At 39.2% G+C, this 17,280-nt stretch overlaps 1 protein-coding gene across 4 annotated transcripts in view; it reads left to right on the top strand.

The window, feature by feature from the left end:
• The window catches only part of CUL4B (cullin 4B), a 38,235-nt gene extending 21,409 nt beyond the window's left edge, over positions 1-16,826 (top strand). For all 4 annotated transcript variants that reach the window (XM_045029130.1, XM_045029132.1, XM_045029131.1 and 1 more), the window contains 11 exons: positions 393-511; positions 2,202-2,394; positions 4,335-4,439; positions 4,764-4,874; positions 6,959-7,044; positions 8,793-8,900; positions 9,199-9,312; positions 9,883-9,988; positions 10,062-10,234; positions 10,911-11,063; positions 13,094-16,826. In XM_045029130.1, the coding sequence (XP_044885065.1) occupies positions 393-511; positions 2,202-2,394; positions 4,335-4,439; positions 4,764-4,874; positions 6,959-7,044; positions 8,793-8,900; positions 9,199-9,312; positions 9,883-9,988; positions 10,062-10,234; positions 10,911-11,063; positions 13,094-13,189 (1,364 nt within the window). In that variant the 3' untranslated portion in view covers positions 13,190-16,826. The remainder of the gene's footprint in view (positions 1-392; positions 512-2,201; positions 2,395-4,334; positions 4,440-4,763; positions 4,875-6,958; positions 7,045-8,792; positions 8,901-9,198; positions 9,313-9,882; positions 9,989-10,061; positions 10,235-10,910; positions 11,064-13,093) is intronic.
• The last annotated feature ends 454 nt before the right edge of the window (positions 16,827-17,280 follow it).

Raw genomic sequence — 17,280 nt, 5'->3', positions numbered from 1 at the left:
TCTGAGCTTCCAAGCAAAGCTTCCCAGGGGCTAATGGAGCATAAACTTTTTTTTATTACTGAATTTAAAGGAGCAATGAAGTATGAGTGAGCAAAGCTTATGTGATGAGACAGTTATGTATAGTACGACAGTCCAAGATATGTGGCCCAGTTAAACAACGGCTTTCAGGTACAGAGTTAATTCAGATTGCCATTCTGTGTTTTGTTGTCTAGCCAGTTTGACTGTCAAAAAAAAAAATGGACAAACTCTTCCATTGGAGAAGAAATGGATATATTGAGTGATAATATGGCTGGGTTAACATGAGATTTGAAGTTCTTTACATTCCAGTAGCATGCATGGATCATTTCCAATGATTATACCTTTTTTAGATGTTTAAACTTTCAAACTCACAGGTTTAAACCACCTTCTTGATGAAAACAGAATTCAAGACTTGTCTCTTCTATATCAGTTGTTCAGTCGGGTCCGAGGTGGAGTGCAAGTTCTTTTACAGCATTGGATTGAATACATAAAGGTACTGATATATATCAAGGATCTTGTACTGACTTTTTGTAATCACTGAGGATTGTCCACAAAACATGTCTTTTCATAAACAAGTATTACAGCTTAGAAAGATGTAACATAGTTTTAACAGATGACTTGGAAACTTTTAAACAGCATGCTTATATGCAACTGAACAACCTGTGAAATTGCACTGGCAATGATGTATTGTTTCAGAATAATTGAATATTGTCTTGAAGTATCATTCCAAAATCTGGATTTTTGTTTTTGGTTTACACAGAAAAACGTGTATTGGTCGAGGAAAGACACATTCTTGGTATCTTCCTGTCACTTTAGAATAACTTTGGCTGTCATTTATACCTTTATTTCCAGGTCAAGTTTACCTTGTCTACACTTACAGAGCTGTAGCACTTAATGATGACTCTACCTACACCAACGGAAGAACTTCTCCCGTTGGCATAGGAACTCCACCTCAGAGAAGTGATGACTATGTCTATGGGAGAAGCCCTTCCATCGACATGGCGCTATCTGCGCCGGGGGGCTAGGTTGGTAGAACTGTGTCACTCAGGTGTGGATTTTCCACACCTCTGAACAACATAGTTATACTGACATAGGCTTGGTTTACACCACCACCTTAAGTGATACTGCCAGTTATCTTTTTTTATAGTTAACTCTTTGGGTTTCCACTCGTTTGTTCAGAAAAGTCCACTGAGAAATTTGGAATTTAAAATGTTAATTCATACCGATTATGTGTACCAAAGGAAAAACACTTCTCTATTTCTAACAGTGAAGCTTACGTGATTGTATTTTGATTACTTTTGTCTGTGCAGCAGCATCATGGATATTGCCAAGCTAGGATCTTGTCTGAAAGAGCAGTTTGCTGACAACAGCATATATGGGGGTTTGTTAGTTTGCTGTTGCCTTGTGTTGCACATAGAAAAAAATCCAAAAGCACTAAATTTCAGCAACAAATGTAAAGTTTTTGCTTATTAAGTGGAATACACTTTTATACATGCAGTATTTGTATTCCTGAGTGTGTGAGTAGAGTATCAGCACAGTCTATTGCTCCAGCCTACACTTAAATTCTCTGCTTTAATTGAGTGGTGGATTTAGGGGGAAAAAGCAAAGGACACACATACTAGATTACAACACTAAAGACCTTTATTATCCTTCATTTATTCATAGGAAAACTCCCATTGACTTCAGTGTTCAGTGGGCAGATGATTCTGTAACTTTAATAATATTGTCACACAGGCATCCTAACTTTGGTAGGAGAGTGCTTTGTATTACTGTTGTGGTGAAATTGACTTCACTGGGAGTCATGCCCATGTAAGTCTCTGCAGGAATGAGTCCTTACAGCATGTAATATTTTGGTCGTATATAGTTTGACTATCATCTTTAAGTGTTGTACCATAAAGTTGGCTTACCATTGTGTTTGCATCTCTTCTGAAATGCAAGTTCTGCTATATACTGACTTCAGCAATTTGATATTTTTTTAATTGCTGTCTATCTTGGTATGATGATACAAAATACTATCTGTGTGTAGCAAGTACATTCTGCCATTTTAATTATTGTTGTGTTAGGGAAGCAAACATTTTTTCATTGTAAAATCTGAACTTTTGCATCATCCAACTTTTGTTTGAAAATTTCATTCGGAGCTGGTATTTAGAATTTTGATTGAAGGGTGAATTTTTGTTTTTCAGGCATTTGGTAGCACTATAGTAATTAACCCAGAAAAAGACAAAACTATGGTCCAAGAGCTGCTAGATTTTAAGGATAAAGTTGACCATATTATTGATGTCTGCTTTCTGAAGAATGAGAAATTTGTCAATGCTATGAAAGAAGCATTTGAAACCTTCATTAACAAGAGACCAAATAAACCAGCTGAACTGATAGGTATAATTTTCAGTCTCTCTTTCTACATAGAAGTTGTTTTTTGTTTTCTTGGTTGGTTTTTTGTTTGGGGTTTTTTGATTATGCAATTTGAACAGATGATTAGGGGAATGATGGGACTTTATATATGAAAGGAGGCTTAAAAGAAAGCATAACTAAAGTGTATAATCTCCTACCACAATGTATATTTCTGCAAATACACCTCTACCCCGATATAATGCGGTCCAATATAATGCAAATTCGGATATAACGTGGTAAAGCAGCTTTCTGGGGGACAGGGCTGCTTTACCTCGTTATATCCAAATTCATGTTACCGCAAGCGGTTCCTCTGTGCCCCCCTGTTCCTTGCTCTGGCCCTCCCTGGGGCCCCCCTGCCGCAGCTCCGCTTCTCCCTCCTCCCTCCCAGGCTTGCCGCACCAATCAGGTGTCTTGCACGGCAAGCCTGGGAGGGAGGAGAAGCAGAGCTGAGCGGCGTGCTCATGGAAGAAGGCGGAGCGGAGGTGAGCTGGGGTGAGGAGCGGTTCCTCTGCGGCCTCCTTGCCCCAGCTCGCCTCTGCCTCCTCCCACTCAGGCTTGCCGCTGAGCTCTCTTCTCCTCCCGCCCAGGCTTGCCGTGCAAAACAACTGATTGGCGCGGCAAGGCGGGGTGGGGCGGTGTTGCGGAAGTGAGCTGGGGTGGGGGGGCACAGAGGAACCACTCCCCGCTCCAGCTCATCTCCTCCCCTGAGCATGCCACTCCACTCCCTCTCCGGCCCCTGATTGGCATGGCAAGCCTGGAGGGAGGAGGGGAGAAGCTGGGGCGGGGAGCAGTAAAAGCGGTTCCTCTCCCTACCCCGATGTAACGCACTCTCACCATAACACGGTGAGATTGTTTGGCTCCCGAGGACCGCGTTATATCGGGGTAGAGGTGTAACTTAATAGGATTTCAGAAGAATTAGATATTATGAAGAATGACCATTCACCATTTCACTGGCTAGTTTTTGTTGGGTTTTTTTTGTTGAGTTGAGGTATATCAGCCATGCTTCAGGACCCAAGTCAATCACTAACAGAGATTAGGCAAAACTTTCCTGACAATGGCATTAGTTTGGTCTTCAGGAGTCTATGCAGTCCCTGTGATACCTCATATGTGCACAGAGTGACGAAGGGGTCTGCAGCCCATGCAACTAAGTAGTAGTGGATCCACCAACCATATGACCTTCCTGCCCACTATCTCTCTATCGTCTCAGTGAATGGAGCCCCTGTGGACCAGTGTTCTGTGGCATACAGAAATACAGACCCGCTCACTTTCCTGTGCAATGGAACCATACCTGTTATGCTATCTGTTGGGCTGGTGGGGCTACCCTGATAGTGGAAATTTGCTTCAGAGTACCCTCTTTTTCAGTGATCTCTGTTTCAATAATTTTAGCAGATATTCTCCCACCATTTGAAACTGAAACTGGCAATTGAAATCAGCTAGCATGCACAATTTTTCTTCCCCAAGTTTAAATTTCTAGAACGATTTTAACAACAGATTTTACTCTGGTACCTAATGCCTTCTTTTGCTTCTACTTTAGCTATAGACCTTTATGTGGATTATGGTTTATTATGCTTAAAAAACCTTAATTTTAAAGTAACAGATGCAGGCCTGTGGAATAGTCATGAGTTTGTGATTTTTCGTCCTCTTATATTTAAGCTGGTACTCTCACTCATATGAGAAGAGGCCCTTGAACTATTGCAATGTAATGATGTTTTAAAGGCATAAATGAAAGTAGTGTCAAAATGGCAGTGCTAAATTTGTTCATGGTAATGTCTAATTGTTCTGGCTTTCCAAAAGGACCATAGTTTTTGGTTTATTTTTTTAAACGTCTCCAGAATGAGCTAAATGTCAAAACTTAAATGTAGGTTCATTCTGATGCCCGGCAGAGTCAGGTTTTTTCAATTCCTTTTACCTGTTTTACTTTCTAGCTAAGTATGTGGATTCAAAGCTTCGTGCAGGCAACAAAGAAGCTACTGATGAAGAACTTGAAAAAATGCTGGATAAAATTATGATTATATTTAGGTTCATTTATGGTAAGGGTTACAATTTTGTTTGTGTACAGTTGTTTTATCTGTAACAATGTTTCTTTGCAAGTTGATTTTAATCTATCTGCCACTAAAAAAAAAAAAAAAAAAAGCGTGCAGTATCTCTGTGGATTTAGTTTGTCTTCCAATCATTTAGCTGTAGAGAGTGCCCTAAATGCTCATGTGGTACCTGATTCAGAGCTAATTGAAGTTAACTGAAAAGCTCCCATGGACTTTAGATGGGGCCTATTGAATAACCTTTCATTTAAATGTTGCAGTTTTCACAAACCAGTTTTATCTGATCATTAACAAATCATGTCCTTTACATTACAGGAAAAGATGTCTTTGAGGCCTTCTATAAGAAAGATCTAGCAAAGCGGCTATTAGTTGGGAAAAGTGCATCAGTAGATGCAGAAAAATCTATGCTTTCCAAACTCAAACATGGTGAGTATCTTGCCCTCCCTCCCTGCTTTTCTCTGTTAGAAGTAATAGTCTAAATTAATATCTGGTTTTCCCCCTATAACAGATAGATAGATTTATTTATTTATTTATTTATTTATTGGTCATCCTTTTTTGAAAGAAGTGAAACGGAAAATGCAGTGGGTGTGTAAATCTTTTTCTAGAATGTTATGTTTATCTTTAACAATTTTATTCTGTTATAAGAAAACAATTTCATATAAGCAAATACATTAGTACCAGGCAGAAGTCAGGAATTTAAAGTTCAAACTGACCATCTAGTTTGTACCATCCTAGTCTTTGGGGGTAAATCTGAAGGATTCTGGCACAAAATACTTATGCTATGAAAATACAATGTGCTTTTTCCTCCTGGGTCATGGTTTTTATCCAGTGTTAAGGACTCTCAGCCCCGTGTAACTGCCAGTCAGCTCTTACCAATGGACCTTCACTGTTTCATAATACAAAATCTTGTGCCTGGTCAGACAGGATTTCTAAAGTTTAATCCAGGTTCAAACTTCAAGGATCTAAAGATCACCATGCAGAAGATCAACGTTAAAATCAATGTGCAGGTACTAGGTCAATGGGCTGGCCCTAGGACAGTTCTTAAATTAAGAATAATATATTTTCTGAATTTCTATTTGTGTGCTAGATTTGAATGGCTCTCTGACCTATGGTATAACCATTTTAAATGTAAAAAGAACAAGGCGTACTTGTGGCACCTTAGAGACTATCAAATTTATTTGAGCATAAGCTTTCGTGGGTTAAAACCCACTTCATCGGATGCATGCAGTGGAAAATACAGTAGGAAGATTATATATATATATACACACACACCCATTTTTTCATGTTCTCTGTGTGTGTGTGTGTCGCCGTACCAACTGTAATGAGAGTAATTAATTTAGGTGAGCTATTATCAGCAGGAGGAAAAAAAAATTTGTAGTGATCATCAGGATGGCCCATTTCCAACAGTTGACAAGAAGGTGTGAGTAACAGTAGGGGGGGAAATTAGCATGGGGAAATAGTTTTTACTTTGTGTAATGACCCATCCACTCCCAGTCTTTATTAAGGCCTAATTTAATGGTGTCTAGTTTGAAGAAACATATTGACAGAGCCAGAAGAGTAACCAGAAGTCACCCACTACAGGACAGGCCCAACAAAGAAATTAACAGAACACCACTAGCAGTCACCTTCAGCCCCCAAGCTCTCCAGCGCATCATCAAGGATCTACAACCTATCCTGAAGGACGATCCTTCACTCTCACAGATCTAGAGAGACAGGCCAGTCCTCGCTTACAGACAGCCCCCCAACCTGAAGCAAATACTCACCAGCAACCACACAACAAAAACACTAACCCAGGAACCCATCCTTGCAACAAAGCCTGTTGCCAACTCTGTCCACATATCTATTCAGGGGACACCATCATAGGACCTAATCATATCAGCCACAGTATCAGAGGCTTGTTCACCTGCACATCTACCAATGTGATATATGCCATCTTGTGCCAGCAGTGCCCCTCTGCCATGTACATTGGCCAAACCCGGACATTAATTTGCAAACTAGACACCATTAAATTAGGCTTGAATAAAGACTGGGAGTGGATGGGCCATTACACAAAGTGAAAACTGTTTGTTTCCCCATGCTAATTTCCCCTCTTTCCCCCCCTCCCACCCCGCATTACTCACACCTTCTTGTCAACTGTTGGAAATGGGCCATCCTGATTATCACTACAAAAGTTTTTTTTTCCTCTTGCTGATAATAGCTCACTTAATAGCGCACCTTAATTAATTACTCTCATTACAGTTGGTATGGCAACACCCATTTTTCATATTCTCTGTGTATATATATCTTCCTACTGTATTTTCCACTGCATGCATCCAATGAAGTGGGTTTTAGCCCACAAAAGCTTATGCTCAAATACATTTGTTAGTCTCTAAGGTACCACAAGTACTCCTCGTTCTTTTTGCTGATACAGACTAACATGGCTACCACTCTGAAACCTGTCACCATTTTAAATGTGTTGCTTCTTAGTTTTTGACTGTGGTTTTTTTTAATTATAAAAACTTCTCTTATAGAATGTGGAGCTGCTTTCACCAGCAAGCTTGAAGGAATGTTTAAAGACATGGAACTTTCAAAAGATATCATGATACAGTTTAAACAGGTATCGCTGTAAAGCCTGCCATGGCTTGTTCTCTAGTGTTCTATTACTTTCCTTGTGGGTATGTATGATGCATCCCAGGGGTACTCAGGGTTGGGAGGCACCTCACTACTACCTCCTCTTAGCTTGAAGGAATCTTGGCTGTGCCTGCTGTGGATCTACTCCTTGAAACCACCAGCCTCTGGATCACCAATTTACTTATCACCACAGCACTTAGATTTATAGTGAAAACAATAAGTTTGTTATCAAAGAACAGAGATTCAAGTGCTAGTGAATAAGAATATTGGAAACGGTTACATATAAAAAAATCATAACATACTTTCTACTGACTAAATTTAACTAACAATTTACACCCCTGTGTAAACAAAAAAAGCTTATTTCAGCCAAACTTCTCTCCAGCATATTCAACAAAGCCTGGTTGAGACCTGTTCTTCATAAAGCAAGCTATGTCCCTTTACTTCATCAGTGAAGGATTGTGAGGGTGTCATCTTTGCCTCCCAAATACAATAGGGCAAATCCTTGGAGTGTACCTCAATATAAGGTTCTCCCCAGCTCTCCTACCCTCACCCTATTCTGGTGTTTTTTCTCTTCCTGTTAGTTAGTGTCTCTGAAGTTCCCACAATCTTTCCTTAACGTTCGGTTCTGACAGGTGATAGGAGATCCAATGTGAACTATACAGTACTTAATTTACAGGTAAAGAGCCAGCTAGATATACATTCTTGCCAGAATACACGTTTGCTGGTGACCAGGCCCTAGACACAGACCTTCAAGAACATAATTTTCCGTGTAGATACATAACTCCTTACACAATATCCATACATGCATTTTGCAATGATGTTGATAACCAGCGTGACACTGGCTTTTATTTGAGATCTCTCATGACACTCTGGTGAACTAGAATGTACATGCCAAACCCAAGAAATTCCTGTAACCCCTCTGCACCTCCTTGCCAGAGAGCATTGAGGTTCTTGGGTCACAGTGTGTTATGGCCAAAATGTTTGTTTTAAAGCTCCAGTTGTAGATATTTTCTTACCATTTGAAGTAACTTTCTCTCCTTCAGAAGACGCAGAGAATAACTTGCTCTTACAGGGTGCAGTTTTTGTAACTGGTTTCTTTTTTGTACAAAGATCCTTGGGAGGGGATGATTTTTTCAAAGACAAAATGCAATTAGAAACACAACTCCTACTGAAAAGTCAATGGGAATTGAATACTCAAATCCTATTTGTGCCTTTTGAGAATCTTCCACCTTAGTTTACTAATTGATTTCACTTATAACGAAGTAAAAATCAGCAGAACAAGTACTTACTGGGATTTAACAGGAAATATATTGAAATAAATATGCAAACTTGTTGAATATCTAGTTTAACAGCATTACAAGCTGATGAGACTAGATCACTGATCTAGTGGATGTAGTAGAGCACATGGTGTCAGCACAACTCGGTTGTGTTCCTGGCTCTGCTACTGATTTGGGTTGACTTTGGTCAAGTCATTTAACCTCTTGGCTTCAGTTTCTCTCTTTTAAATAGTCTTGTACTCCACAATGGCAGTGTATGGGTTTCTTTACAAACAGCAAAAAGGGTTTTGAGAGCCTCTGAAAAGTGCTATCATACTTGTTCTAATACTCATGTAGTTAACTTGCATTCTGTGCCGACATGGCACTGATTATGCCTGTTTAACTTCCTGTGTAGTTCTGCCTGTAAGAATAAGGGAACAGCACCACTTTTTCAATATGCTTTTGTTTCTCCTTGCAGTATATGCAAAATCAAAATGTACCTGGTAACATTGAACTAACAGTGAACATCCTGACTATGGGTTATTGGCCAACCTATGTGCCTATGGAAGTCCACTTACCACCAGAGGTAAGGATAACTGTATTGGACTTTGCATACAGAAGTAGAACACGTCTTAGGCTTGCCATTAGTTAATGTTTAATTGCCTTTTGAATAAAGGATTAAGGATTATAACTATTTTTAAAATAGATCAACCTTTAGGACATAAATACATGATTAACATCCCTCTTAAAAAACAAAACCTTAACATTGTTTTTCCTATCTAAGCTTGCTCCTCCCTTAAACTGTTTGTTTTCATTTCATTTATTTGTTTAAATAAATGCAAATGGAAATGAAGTGGAATTTTTCTTTCTTTCCTGTTCTCTAGATGGTAAAACTGCAGGAGATCTTCAAGACCTTCTACCTGGGAAAACACAGTGGTAGGAAACTTCAGTGGCAATCAACACTAGGTCACTGTGTACTAAAAGCAGAATTTAAAGAGGCAAGTATGAATCTCTGGGTTATTTTCTGCTGGTGTATTCCTGCAGTCTGGCTTTTGTCAGTTTTGAGGTACTTTGTGATATGACCATGGATACCTCTAGGAAAGAATCTTGCAATATGATTAATATTTAGCATTGGCAATAACCTTCTTGAATTTCTTTTAATATAATGACCGTCCAGATTGGTGCCATTGCAGGAGCTACCCAAAGTATTTTGTGTTTAATGCATCAGAGACTCTGGTATTGGATGGTATAATTCTGTCTTGTCACACAAGATAAACGACACAAATGTTACTTAATTTATTGGTCTGAAAGTAGAGATAAGTACTGCACGCCATGTTTGTGATGGTGGGGAACAAATCGTAACTGAACATCTCATGTCTAAGACTGGTGCTGTATTTCACAGTTAGCACATGGTGGTTAGTAATATGCCTTTTCAGATTCCTGACCCGAATAAAATGGATAGCTTCCCTGCAAGCCAAGTTTTCATTTGAATTAATGTACAATACCTGAATGATTTTTGACTCTTTCCAAGAAGACTTAGTAACATCTGATCACTTAATCCTTGACAGGGCAAAAAAGAGCTTCAAGTCTCTTTGTTCCAGACACTGGTGCTGCTTATGTTTAATGAAGGCGAGGAGTTCAGTTTAGAGGAGATAAAGCAAGCAACTGGGATAGGTCAGTATTAACTGCGGTTGATGGTCTCTGAATGCTGTTGTCTAAAATACTAAAGAGCTCGTTTCTGCTTTAGAGGATGGAGAGTTAAGGAGAACACTCCAGTCACTAGCCTGTGGCAAAGCCAGAGTACTGACGAAAAGTCCCAAAGGCAAAGACGTGGAAGACGGTGATAAATTTACATGCAATGATGATTTCAGACACAAGCTCTTCAGGATAAAGATAAACCAAATCCAGATGAAAGAAACGGTATGGGTTTGGGTTTTTTCCCCCAATTGCTGCCCTCTCGCCGGATTCTTAGTTCAATTATCTTTTGCATGTCTTAAAAATACAGTGAACTTTCTTTTGTCCAGTCTTGAATTTGTATATTTGGTCACCTACATGAAGTATGCAGGTGTACTTTGTGTGGCAAGTGAACCATAGGGCTTAAATCTGGATTAGCAAACTAATCCAGATTCCCTTGCAGCTATCCTATTAATCAGATTTGATAGTCTACCCAGAGTTCGAGGAATCTGAAAGATTTTAGTAGTACCTGTTGTTGTGTATGCCATTGACCTTTGTATTCTGAAGCTTTACTAAATGAAAACTTTACAAACTGCTATGGATTAATCTGGCTAGATTACATGGGAATAAGAGAATTTAGAGCCTTTAATTGGCATTCTGTTCTCTATATTATGGCTAGGCATTAACTTATCATTGGGTTCCTGCTGATAGCTGAAACTATTTTAATCCCCCGTGTGAATATGTTTCTCTTTGTAGACAATAGCCTTTCAGAAAGGACTTTGGAAGGAAGTCAGACACATACATGACACCAAAAATGCTGGGGTTAATGTGTAAGCTCTCTGCAGGTCAGACAACCAGAAAAGGATCACTTTGACTGTTTTAGTGTTCTTCTAAAACTTTTTTTTTTAAACTGCTCATCCAGGTAGAGGAACAGGCAAGCACTACAGAGAGAGTATTTCAGGACCGGCAGTACCAAATTGATGCTGCAATTGTGCGGATCATGAAGATGCGCAAGACTCTGAGCCACAATTTGCTTGTGTCAGAGGTGTACAACCAGCTTAAATTCCCAGTAAAGGTAGAGTTCTGATTCTTTCTTTTGCTTCAGAAGATATTGTTCCTTGCTGTACTTTCTCCTCATCGGTGTTGTAGAGATCACTCGAATAAATAATACAGCCAGTGAAACACTCTTATTTGGTAGGGAAAGTGTTCCTTTCTAGGAATTTTGTTTGATGTGCCAGTTATATTTATTTATGCATTTGAGTGAACAGACATAGTAAGACTTTTTTAAGTAAAGCTACAAGATAAAGCATATTATTCTAGAACTGGGCAAACTACTGGTTGCGAATAACATTAAAAACGTAGCCTCCTTTTTGTTTGTAAGACATTCTCGGACTGATTTTTTTGCATGCATTTATAAGTAAGGCTGCGAGTTTCCGTGATTTCTGCAGCAGCCGATGCGCCTGGTTCAGGGGCAGCTCAGGTAGCCCCTGCACCAGGAGCACTGGTTGCTGCTGGAGCAGTCTCGGGCCCCCTCCAGCAACAGCAGAGTTTGGGTATGGGAGCGGGCAGGGGATGGGGTGAGGTGAGGTGTGGGCTCCCTGCAGCAACATACCCACTCGCTCAGCTGCTAGGCGGAGGCATGGCCAGGCAGCTCTGCACACTACCTCTGCCTGCAGGCACCCCACTCCCCCCCCCACCCCCCGTTCTCTTTGGCCAGGAACTGCAGCCATGCCTCTGCCTAGCAGCTGAGCGAGGGGGATGTCACCGCTTCTGGGGACCCCCCCCCCAGGTAAGTGCTGCCCAGAGCCTTCCTCACCCCATCCTGGGCCCTAGTCCCCTGCCCCCTCCCACACCCAAACACTGCTGCTGGTGGGAGGGGGTCCTGGGCCGCCTTCCCCCAGCATCCGCGGGTCCCCAGGAAGCCCCTCCTCCCCCCCCCCAAGTTTTAGTCACAGGTATTTTTAGGAAAAGTCATGGAAAGGTCACAGGCTGTGAATATTTGTTTACTACCTGTGACCTGTCTCTGACTTTTACTAAAAATACCCGTGACTAAAATGCAGCTTTCTTTATAAGCCGTATTTGTTAAGAAACATGTTCTGGCTATGCAGTCTCTGAAAAGACTGTGGGTAGTTTTTTGCGACAAGTTGCATAGTATTGATGCTGCTTCCCAGCTGCTTAGTTCAAACTTCTTATCAAGAAGAGAATAACAAATACCTATACAACTTTTCAGACAAATAGTTCTGGCTAAAACTTCGTGTAAACTGAGATTTACAAACACCTGTAGCTTGTGCCTGTCTCAAACAATGAATGAGATGTCTCTATCTATAGGGAGCGATCCATTCAAGTTCATATTGAACTTGGAGCTTAGTTTGCAAATAAACATGTGAATCACTTGTTTCATTTTTCAGCCAGCTGTAACTTCTGGTGTTCTCCAGTGCAAGAAATGTAAAATAGAAAGCTTTGCCACTTTCTTCTGTAGCTTTCTTGAAAAACACCAATTTTTAAATTTTCTCTGCAGATAAGTAAGCATTTGTATTGCATAAAATTGCCAGCCAGGCATGCATAGGTATAATAGCTGATGTAAATGCTTGTTCTCCCTTGTTCGTGGGGGGTCTTTCGCACAACAGCAATCTAGGTCACTAACTTATACAATATGCCTTCAAATGTACAAAGTACATCTCTGTTACTGGATGAAAGCTCCACACAAACAGGAGATAAGCATTTTTATATATGTAATTGTTACAAAGTACCCTTTGTGACCTGATTTAGAAGATACACAAGCGTTACATTACGGGAAGTTATGTCTGCCTGAATTCCGGTTTTAATGGGGCATTCATGTTTGACAGACCCCAGAATTGACAATCACACACTTTTTTGCTTTCTAGTTCTGTGAAAGACGTTTTAGATCTGTCATGCTCTTGTACCTGAAGGATTTTCTGTGGCATTTCTGTAATTGATCAATAGGATATTTAGCTATTCAGATGGTAATTTGAAAAATTTATTCATGTAATATTGTTAAAGTGGGAGGAACTGAGTGATCAGAAACTTTGTAGAGATGGCTGCAAAAAAAAAAAAGTAGTACTGATAATCTGCATTATTTTACAGCCTGCTGACCTTAAGAAGAGAATAGAATCCTTAATTGACAGGGACTACATGGAAAGAGACAAAGAGAACCCAAACCAGTACAACTATATTGCATAAACATATGTTGGCCTTTGTTTTTCTGCACATTTGGTGTCATACTAAATTGCCGGTGGATAAACTAGCCTGTTGATCCCATTATTTGACTTTTTATACTACCGATGAATGAATGAAAGCGGTGTAATGGAAAAGTATAGTAGAGTGGACTTTTTTCAGTGGTTAACATGCCCATTTAAAGAGTACTATTTACATTTTAAGAAGAATGCTGTTGAACTCTTTGCATGTTATTTAGTATGATGTGCAGAAAACTGTAAGAAAGTACCTGGTCTTCGTGATTCCATTTGTCTCCGAGTCTGAAGAGGAGTCCCTTGGTATATGACAAATGTTCTTTTACATCTTTAAACTATGAAGCAGAAGGTTAATTAACATACAGAAAATAGCCTTTAAAATGCTTAAACTGCATGCAAACTTTTAATTTACTGTACAGGATATTGGATATATTTATCAAGTAGCAAAACGACCAATGATTTGATTCACTCATATCTGGATTTCACCCTTGGGGGTGGGGGTGGGAATAATTACCTAGTCAAGTTATACTTATTGATATAGAAAATGTTCTCTGTTGCAATTAGGAGGAAATGTAAAGGAAACGGTATCAATATAAAATTATTGTAAGGTTACAAAATATGTACCATTCCTTAAATAACTGTGCCACTTACTTTAATAACAAGCTTAGACTTGTATTTCTATGGCTTACCCCAAAATGCAAAGCGTTTACCCTATTCTTAACATAAAACAGCAGCAACAGAAACTGTGACAATTTTTACTAGTCTTCAGCAGGAGAGTCCAACTCTTTGTAATAACACTCAGCAAAAGACAATGTATTATCAAATGAGGCAAAAAGCAACACAGTTCTTGCGCACACACACAAAAAAAGCTACATGAACAAAAATTACAAATGGATTTTAATACTATTTTTCTTTGAAACAATCTAAATGGCTTGAACTTCACCCTGGGTTTAGACAGGGGGAGAATCTTGTAGACATGTCCTGCGTTGGATTGCTTTTATGAGTTATGTCAAGCCAACCTAAAGCTTTAAGAACTCAGTCCTAGACAGTAGCAGGCTTTGCCTCCTAGAACCCTAAGCCTACCTCTCATACAGAAAGATACTTAAATATTGCTTCAAGGCATCTAGATCCTGTTTTCCTAGTTGACCAAGAGCATTATTTGGATCTTTGTGAAACCTGGGAGGAAAAAATAGCTTGAATATAGAGGTTCCGCAGTGACAGTGAGGTTATTGCTTGAAGTTTTTGCAACCAGAAACTTTTTTTGCTCTAGCAGAATATGCCAGGAATATAAAGTGGCAGCAGAAGAGTTATTTTTTCCTAGACATGTGACAGCTCCGCTACCCGTCCTCACCTGGTCAATCATTTGACTCAGTTTCAGCCATGCGGCATAGCAAGATGAAGAATCTGATTCACTTTCAGGCATCTACAGCCCTGAGAAATGCCAGACAACCCTAGGAGGCCTTTCTTTAACCCACCTGATGACTAGCACTCGTATATTCCTGATGATCTATTATTTCATCACCTTATGGCCCTGTGGAGTACATAAACCCTGTAGTGTGTGTGTGTGTGTGTGTGTGTACACACTATATCCAGAATTTCCCCTTCCTGAATGTTGCTTTTTTAGACAACTGTATGGTGTGAATTGCCTCTTTTTTTTTCTTTTCTTCTTTTTTTTTTCCCCTCAAGCTCCTTTTCATAAAGTGCTCACTTGACAAAACAAAGAAGCTGGGCTCTTCCCCAGTAAAGAGCACTCCTCATTTCATATTGTTCCCTCAATGCTGACTTCCTATAAAATTTGCACAGCTCTCTTCCATGTGAGCCGCAGTAAGAAACCTGTCAATGTTTTGCATAGTAGTTATCAGTCTAATCCAATGGGATTACCTTCGAGAGGTATAATATATCCAGTGGGGGCATTTCTTGTGGTGGCTGTTCCTGTAGGGACTCAGGCAAGCCTATAACTATTAGCTCAGAAGCAGAGAGCCACCAGGGAGAGGATAACAATGAAATTGAGATCATGGCTTTTCTATTGTCATTATTTTTAAACTTTCTGTATCAGTTGCACTATGACTCTCTTCTCCATGTATATGGTGGTTCTGTTTTCTCAAATAAAAGATTTCTTTAAAAGAAGATACTGTTTATGGAGGGAAAGCTTCAAAATATTCACTTTTAGGGGAAGGACGGAAACCAAAATATTTGACTGCCCATGTTCCAATTTGTTGCAACAGTTTAAATACAACCAACGCCACATCCTTAAAAAGGAGACTATTAGAATCTCTAATTAGATGGATGTTGAATTTCAACTATAACCAACCAGAAGGTTTTGTTTTTATTTTTATTTATCCCATTTATTTCAACCAGTAAATGCAGAGACTATTGTGTAGAAGACTTATGTCCTGAATTGTCGTCATACTTCAAGATTTGACACTGAAACTGAGTTAACCTTTTCACTGGCAGTCCAGCTATTAAACTAACCCAATGAATGGCCTATGAGAACACTGGCGTGACCAGGAACTGAAGAAAAGCAGGGAAAAGCATGCCCTCATATCCCTTTATTTACCCCACTGGCCTATCCACGACAAATTGTTCATTTCTTCTGCTAGTGGTTTTCGCTCCTGGCTAGTGACAAAGCTGCAGCCAAGATTAGCATCCAGCCATACTTCTTGCTGGGATCACGTGCCTGCCTACTGAGCCATATATTAATTTTTGTTTTAGTGGGCTTGGACCACAACTCATTTGGCTATAAGACAGCTTGTCTGTTCGGCCACATATTTTTAATCCTGACTCTTGCATGCAGTTTATAGCAGACTTGTTCATACGAAATTGCAGTTTATTCTTAGAAGTATATATTTTAGGTTTTTTAATCTTTATACCCATAAATGGACTATTTTTTTTGTGTCTTGGCTGGTTTAAAAAAAAGTGACCATTTTGTTTAAATGCTGTAATTGCGAAAGTGTTGTAAACATTGTTTTGTTCTATAGTTCACACAAAGGTGCCAAAGTAAATAGTTAATAAGAGACCTAACAAATTTGTTAAGTTGCTTTAGCCGTGGTTTATATTTTGAACTTTCTAATGCTCATCTTTCAGTCACAGTATTTTTCGTTTCCCTAAACATATCATTTGCCCTAATGCTTACTTTTAAACAATGTTTTATTTGCGCATCTAAAAAAATGTTCAAATACCACTGTTTTTTAGTGATTTCATATAATAGGAAGAGTATTTTCTTTGAAAAGTTACAGTAAAGTTGTAAGAGTACAGCAGCATTCAAAAAATGTAATATACTTTTTGTATAACAATTCTTCAGAAGTATCTCTGGAGTGAAAAAAACTAACCCTGTTACTTTTAAGAAGCCTCTTCACTCGGCTACTAGAATATAAAATTGTGCTTGTTTAACTGCATCAAAATGTTATAGTTATGCAGATTTGCAAATGGGGCATGTGTCACCATTGTGTCCTTTAATGCAAAAAGCAAAACCTTTTTAATGTTTCATAACAAGTCTAAAATGGGTACAGAGAGTCTTTGTTAAGTTGGTAAATAATGTAAATACATGTCCTTTCAAAGAGTGAGTCTGTTATCTAGGTATTTTGTGTCATTTAATAAATATTAAACAGTTTTGTGTTGATAAACTCTTATTTGTGTGTGTGTGTGAAGTGTCTTTTTAATCAGACTTGTATATATTGGTGTGTTAATGTGGCTTTGGCACTCTCCTTAATATCTTTGGGATGTATTTTGATAACAAGATTTTTGCTTTCTTCCTGAGTTCATCCGATGAAGTAGTTACCTTTTGTTGAGGTATCACACTTGGGTTTTCCAAGCGGGTTCCATTCTTTGATTCACCTTGTTTATTTTATTTTTATATATTTAAGAAAGGACACACAGTTTTCTAAGAGAGAGCTGGTAAACATGGTTTAAAAATTAAGGGCCTGATCGAAGCCCCATTAAATTCAGTGAGTTCACTGAGCTTTGAACCAGGCCCAGAATGCATGGGAGTACTAAAAACTGCACTAAAGTACTAAATAGTGTGTGCTGCCTGTTTCCGTAGTACCGAACCCAAATACACAGTTCCCAGGCCAGACTGGAGAGTGA

This window comes from Mauremys mutica, chromosome 9 (assembly GCF_020497125.1).
Source record: "Mauremys mutica isolate MM-2020 ecotype Southern chromosome 9, ASM2049712v1, whole genome shotgun sequence".
Taxonomy (NCBI): Eukaryota; Metazoa; Chordata; order Testudines; family Geoemydidae; genus Mauremys; species Mauremys mutica.
This window is presented reverse-complemented; position numbering and strand designations above follow the sequence as displayed.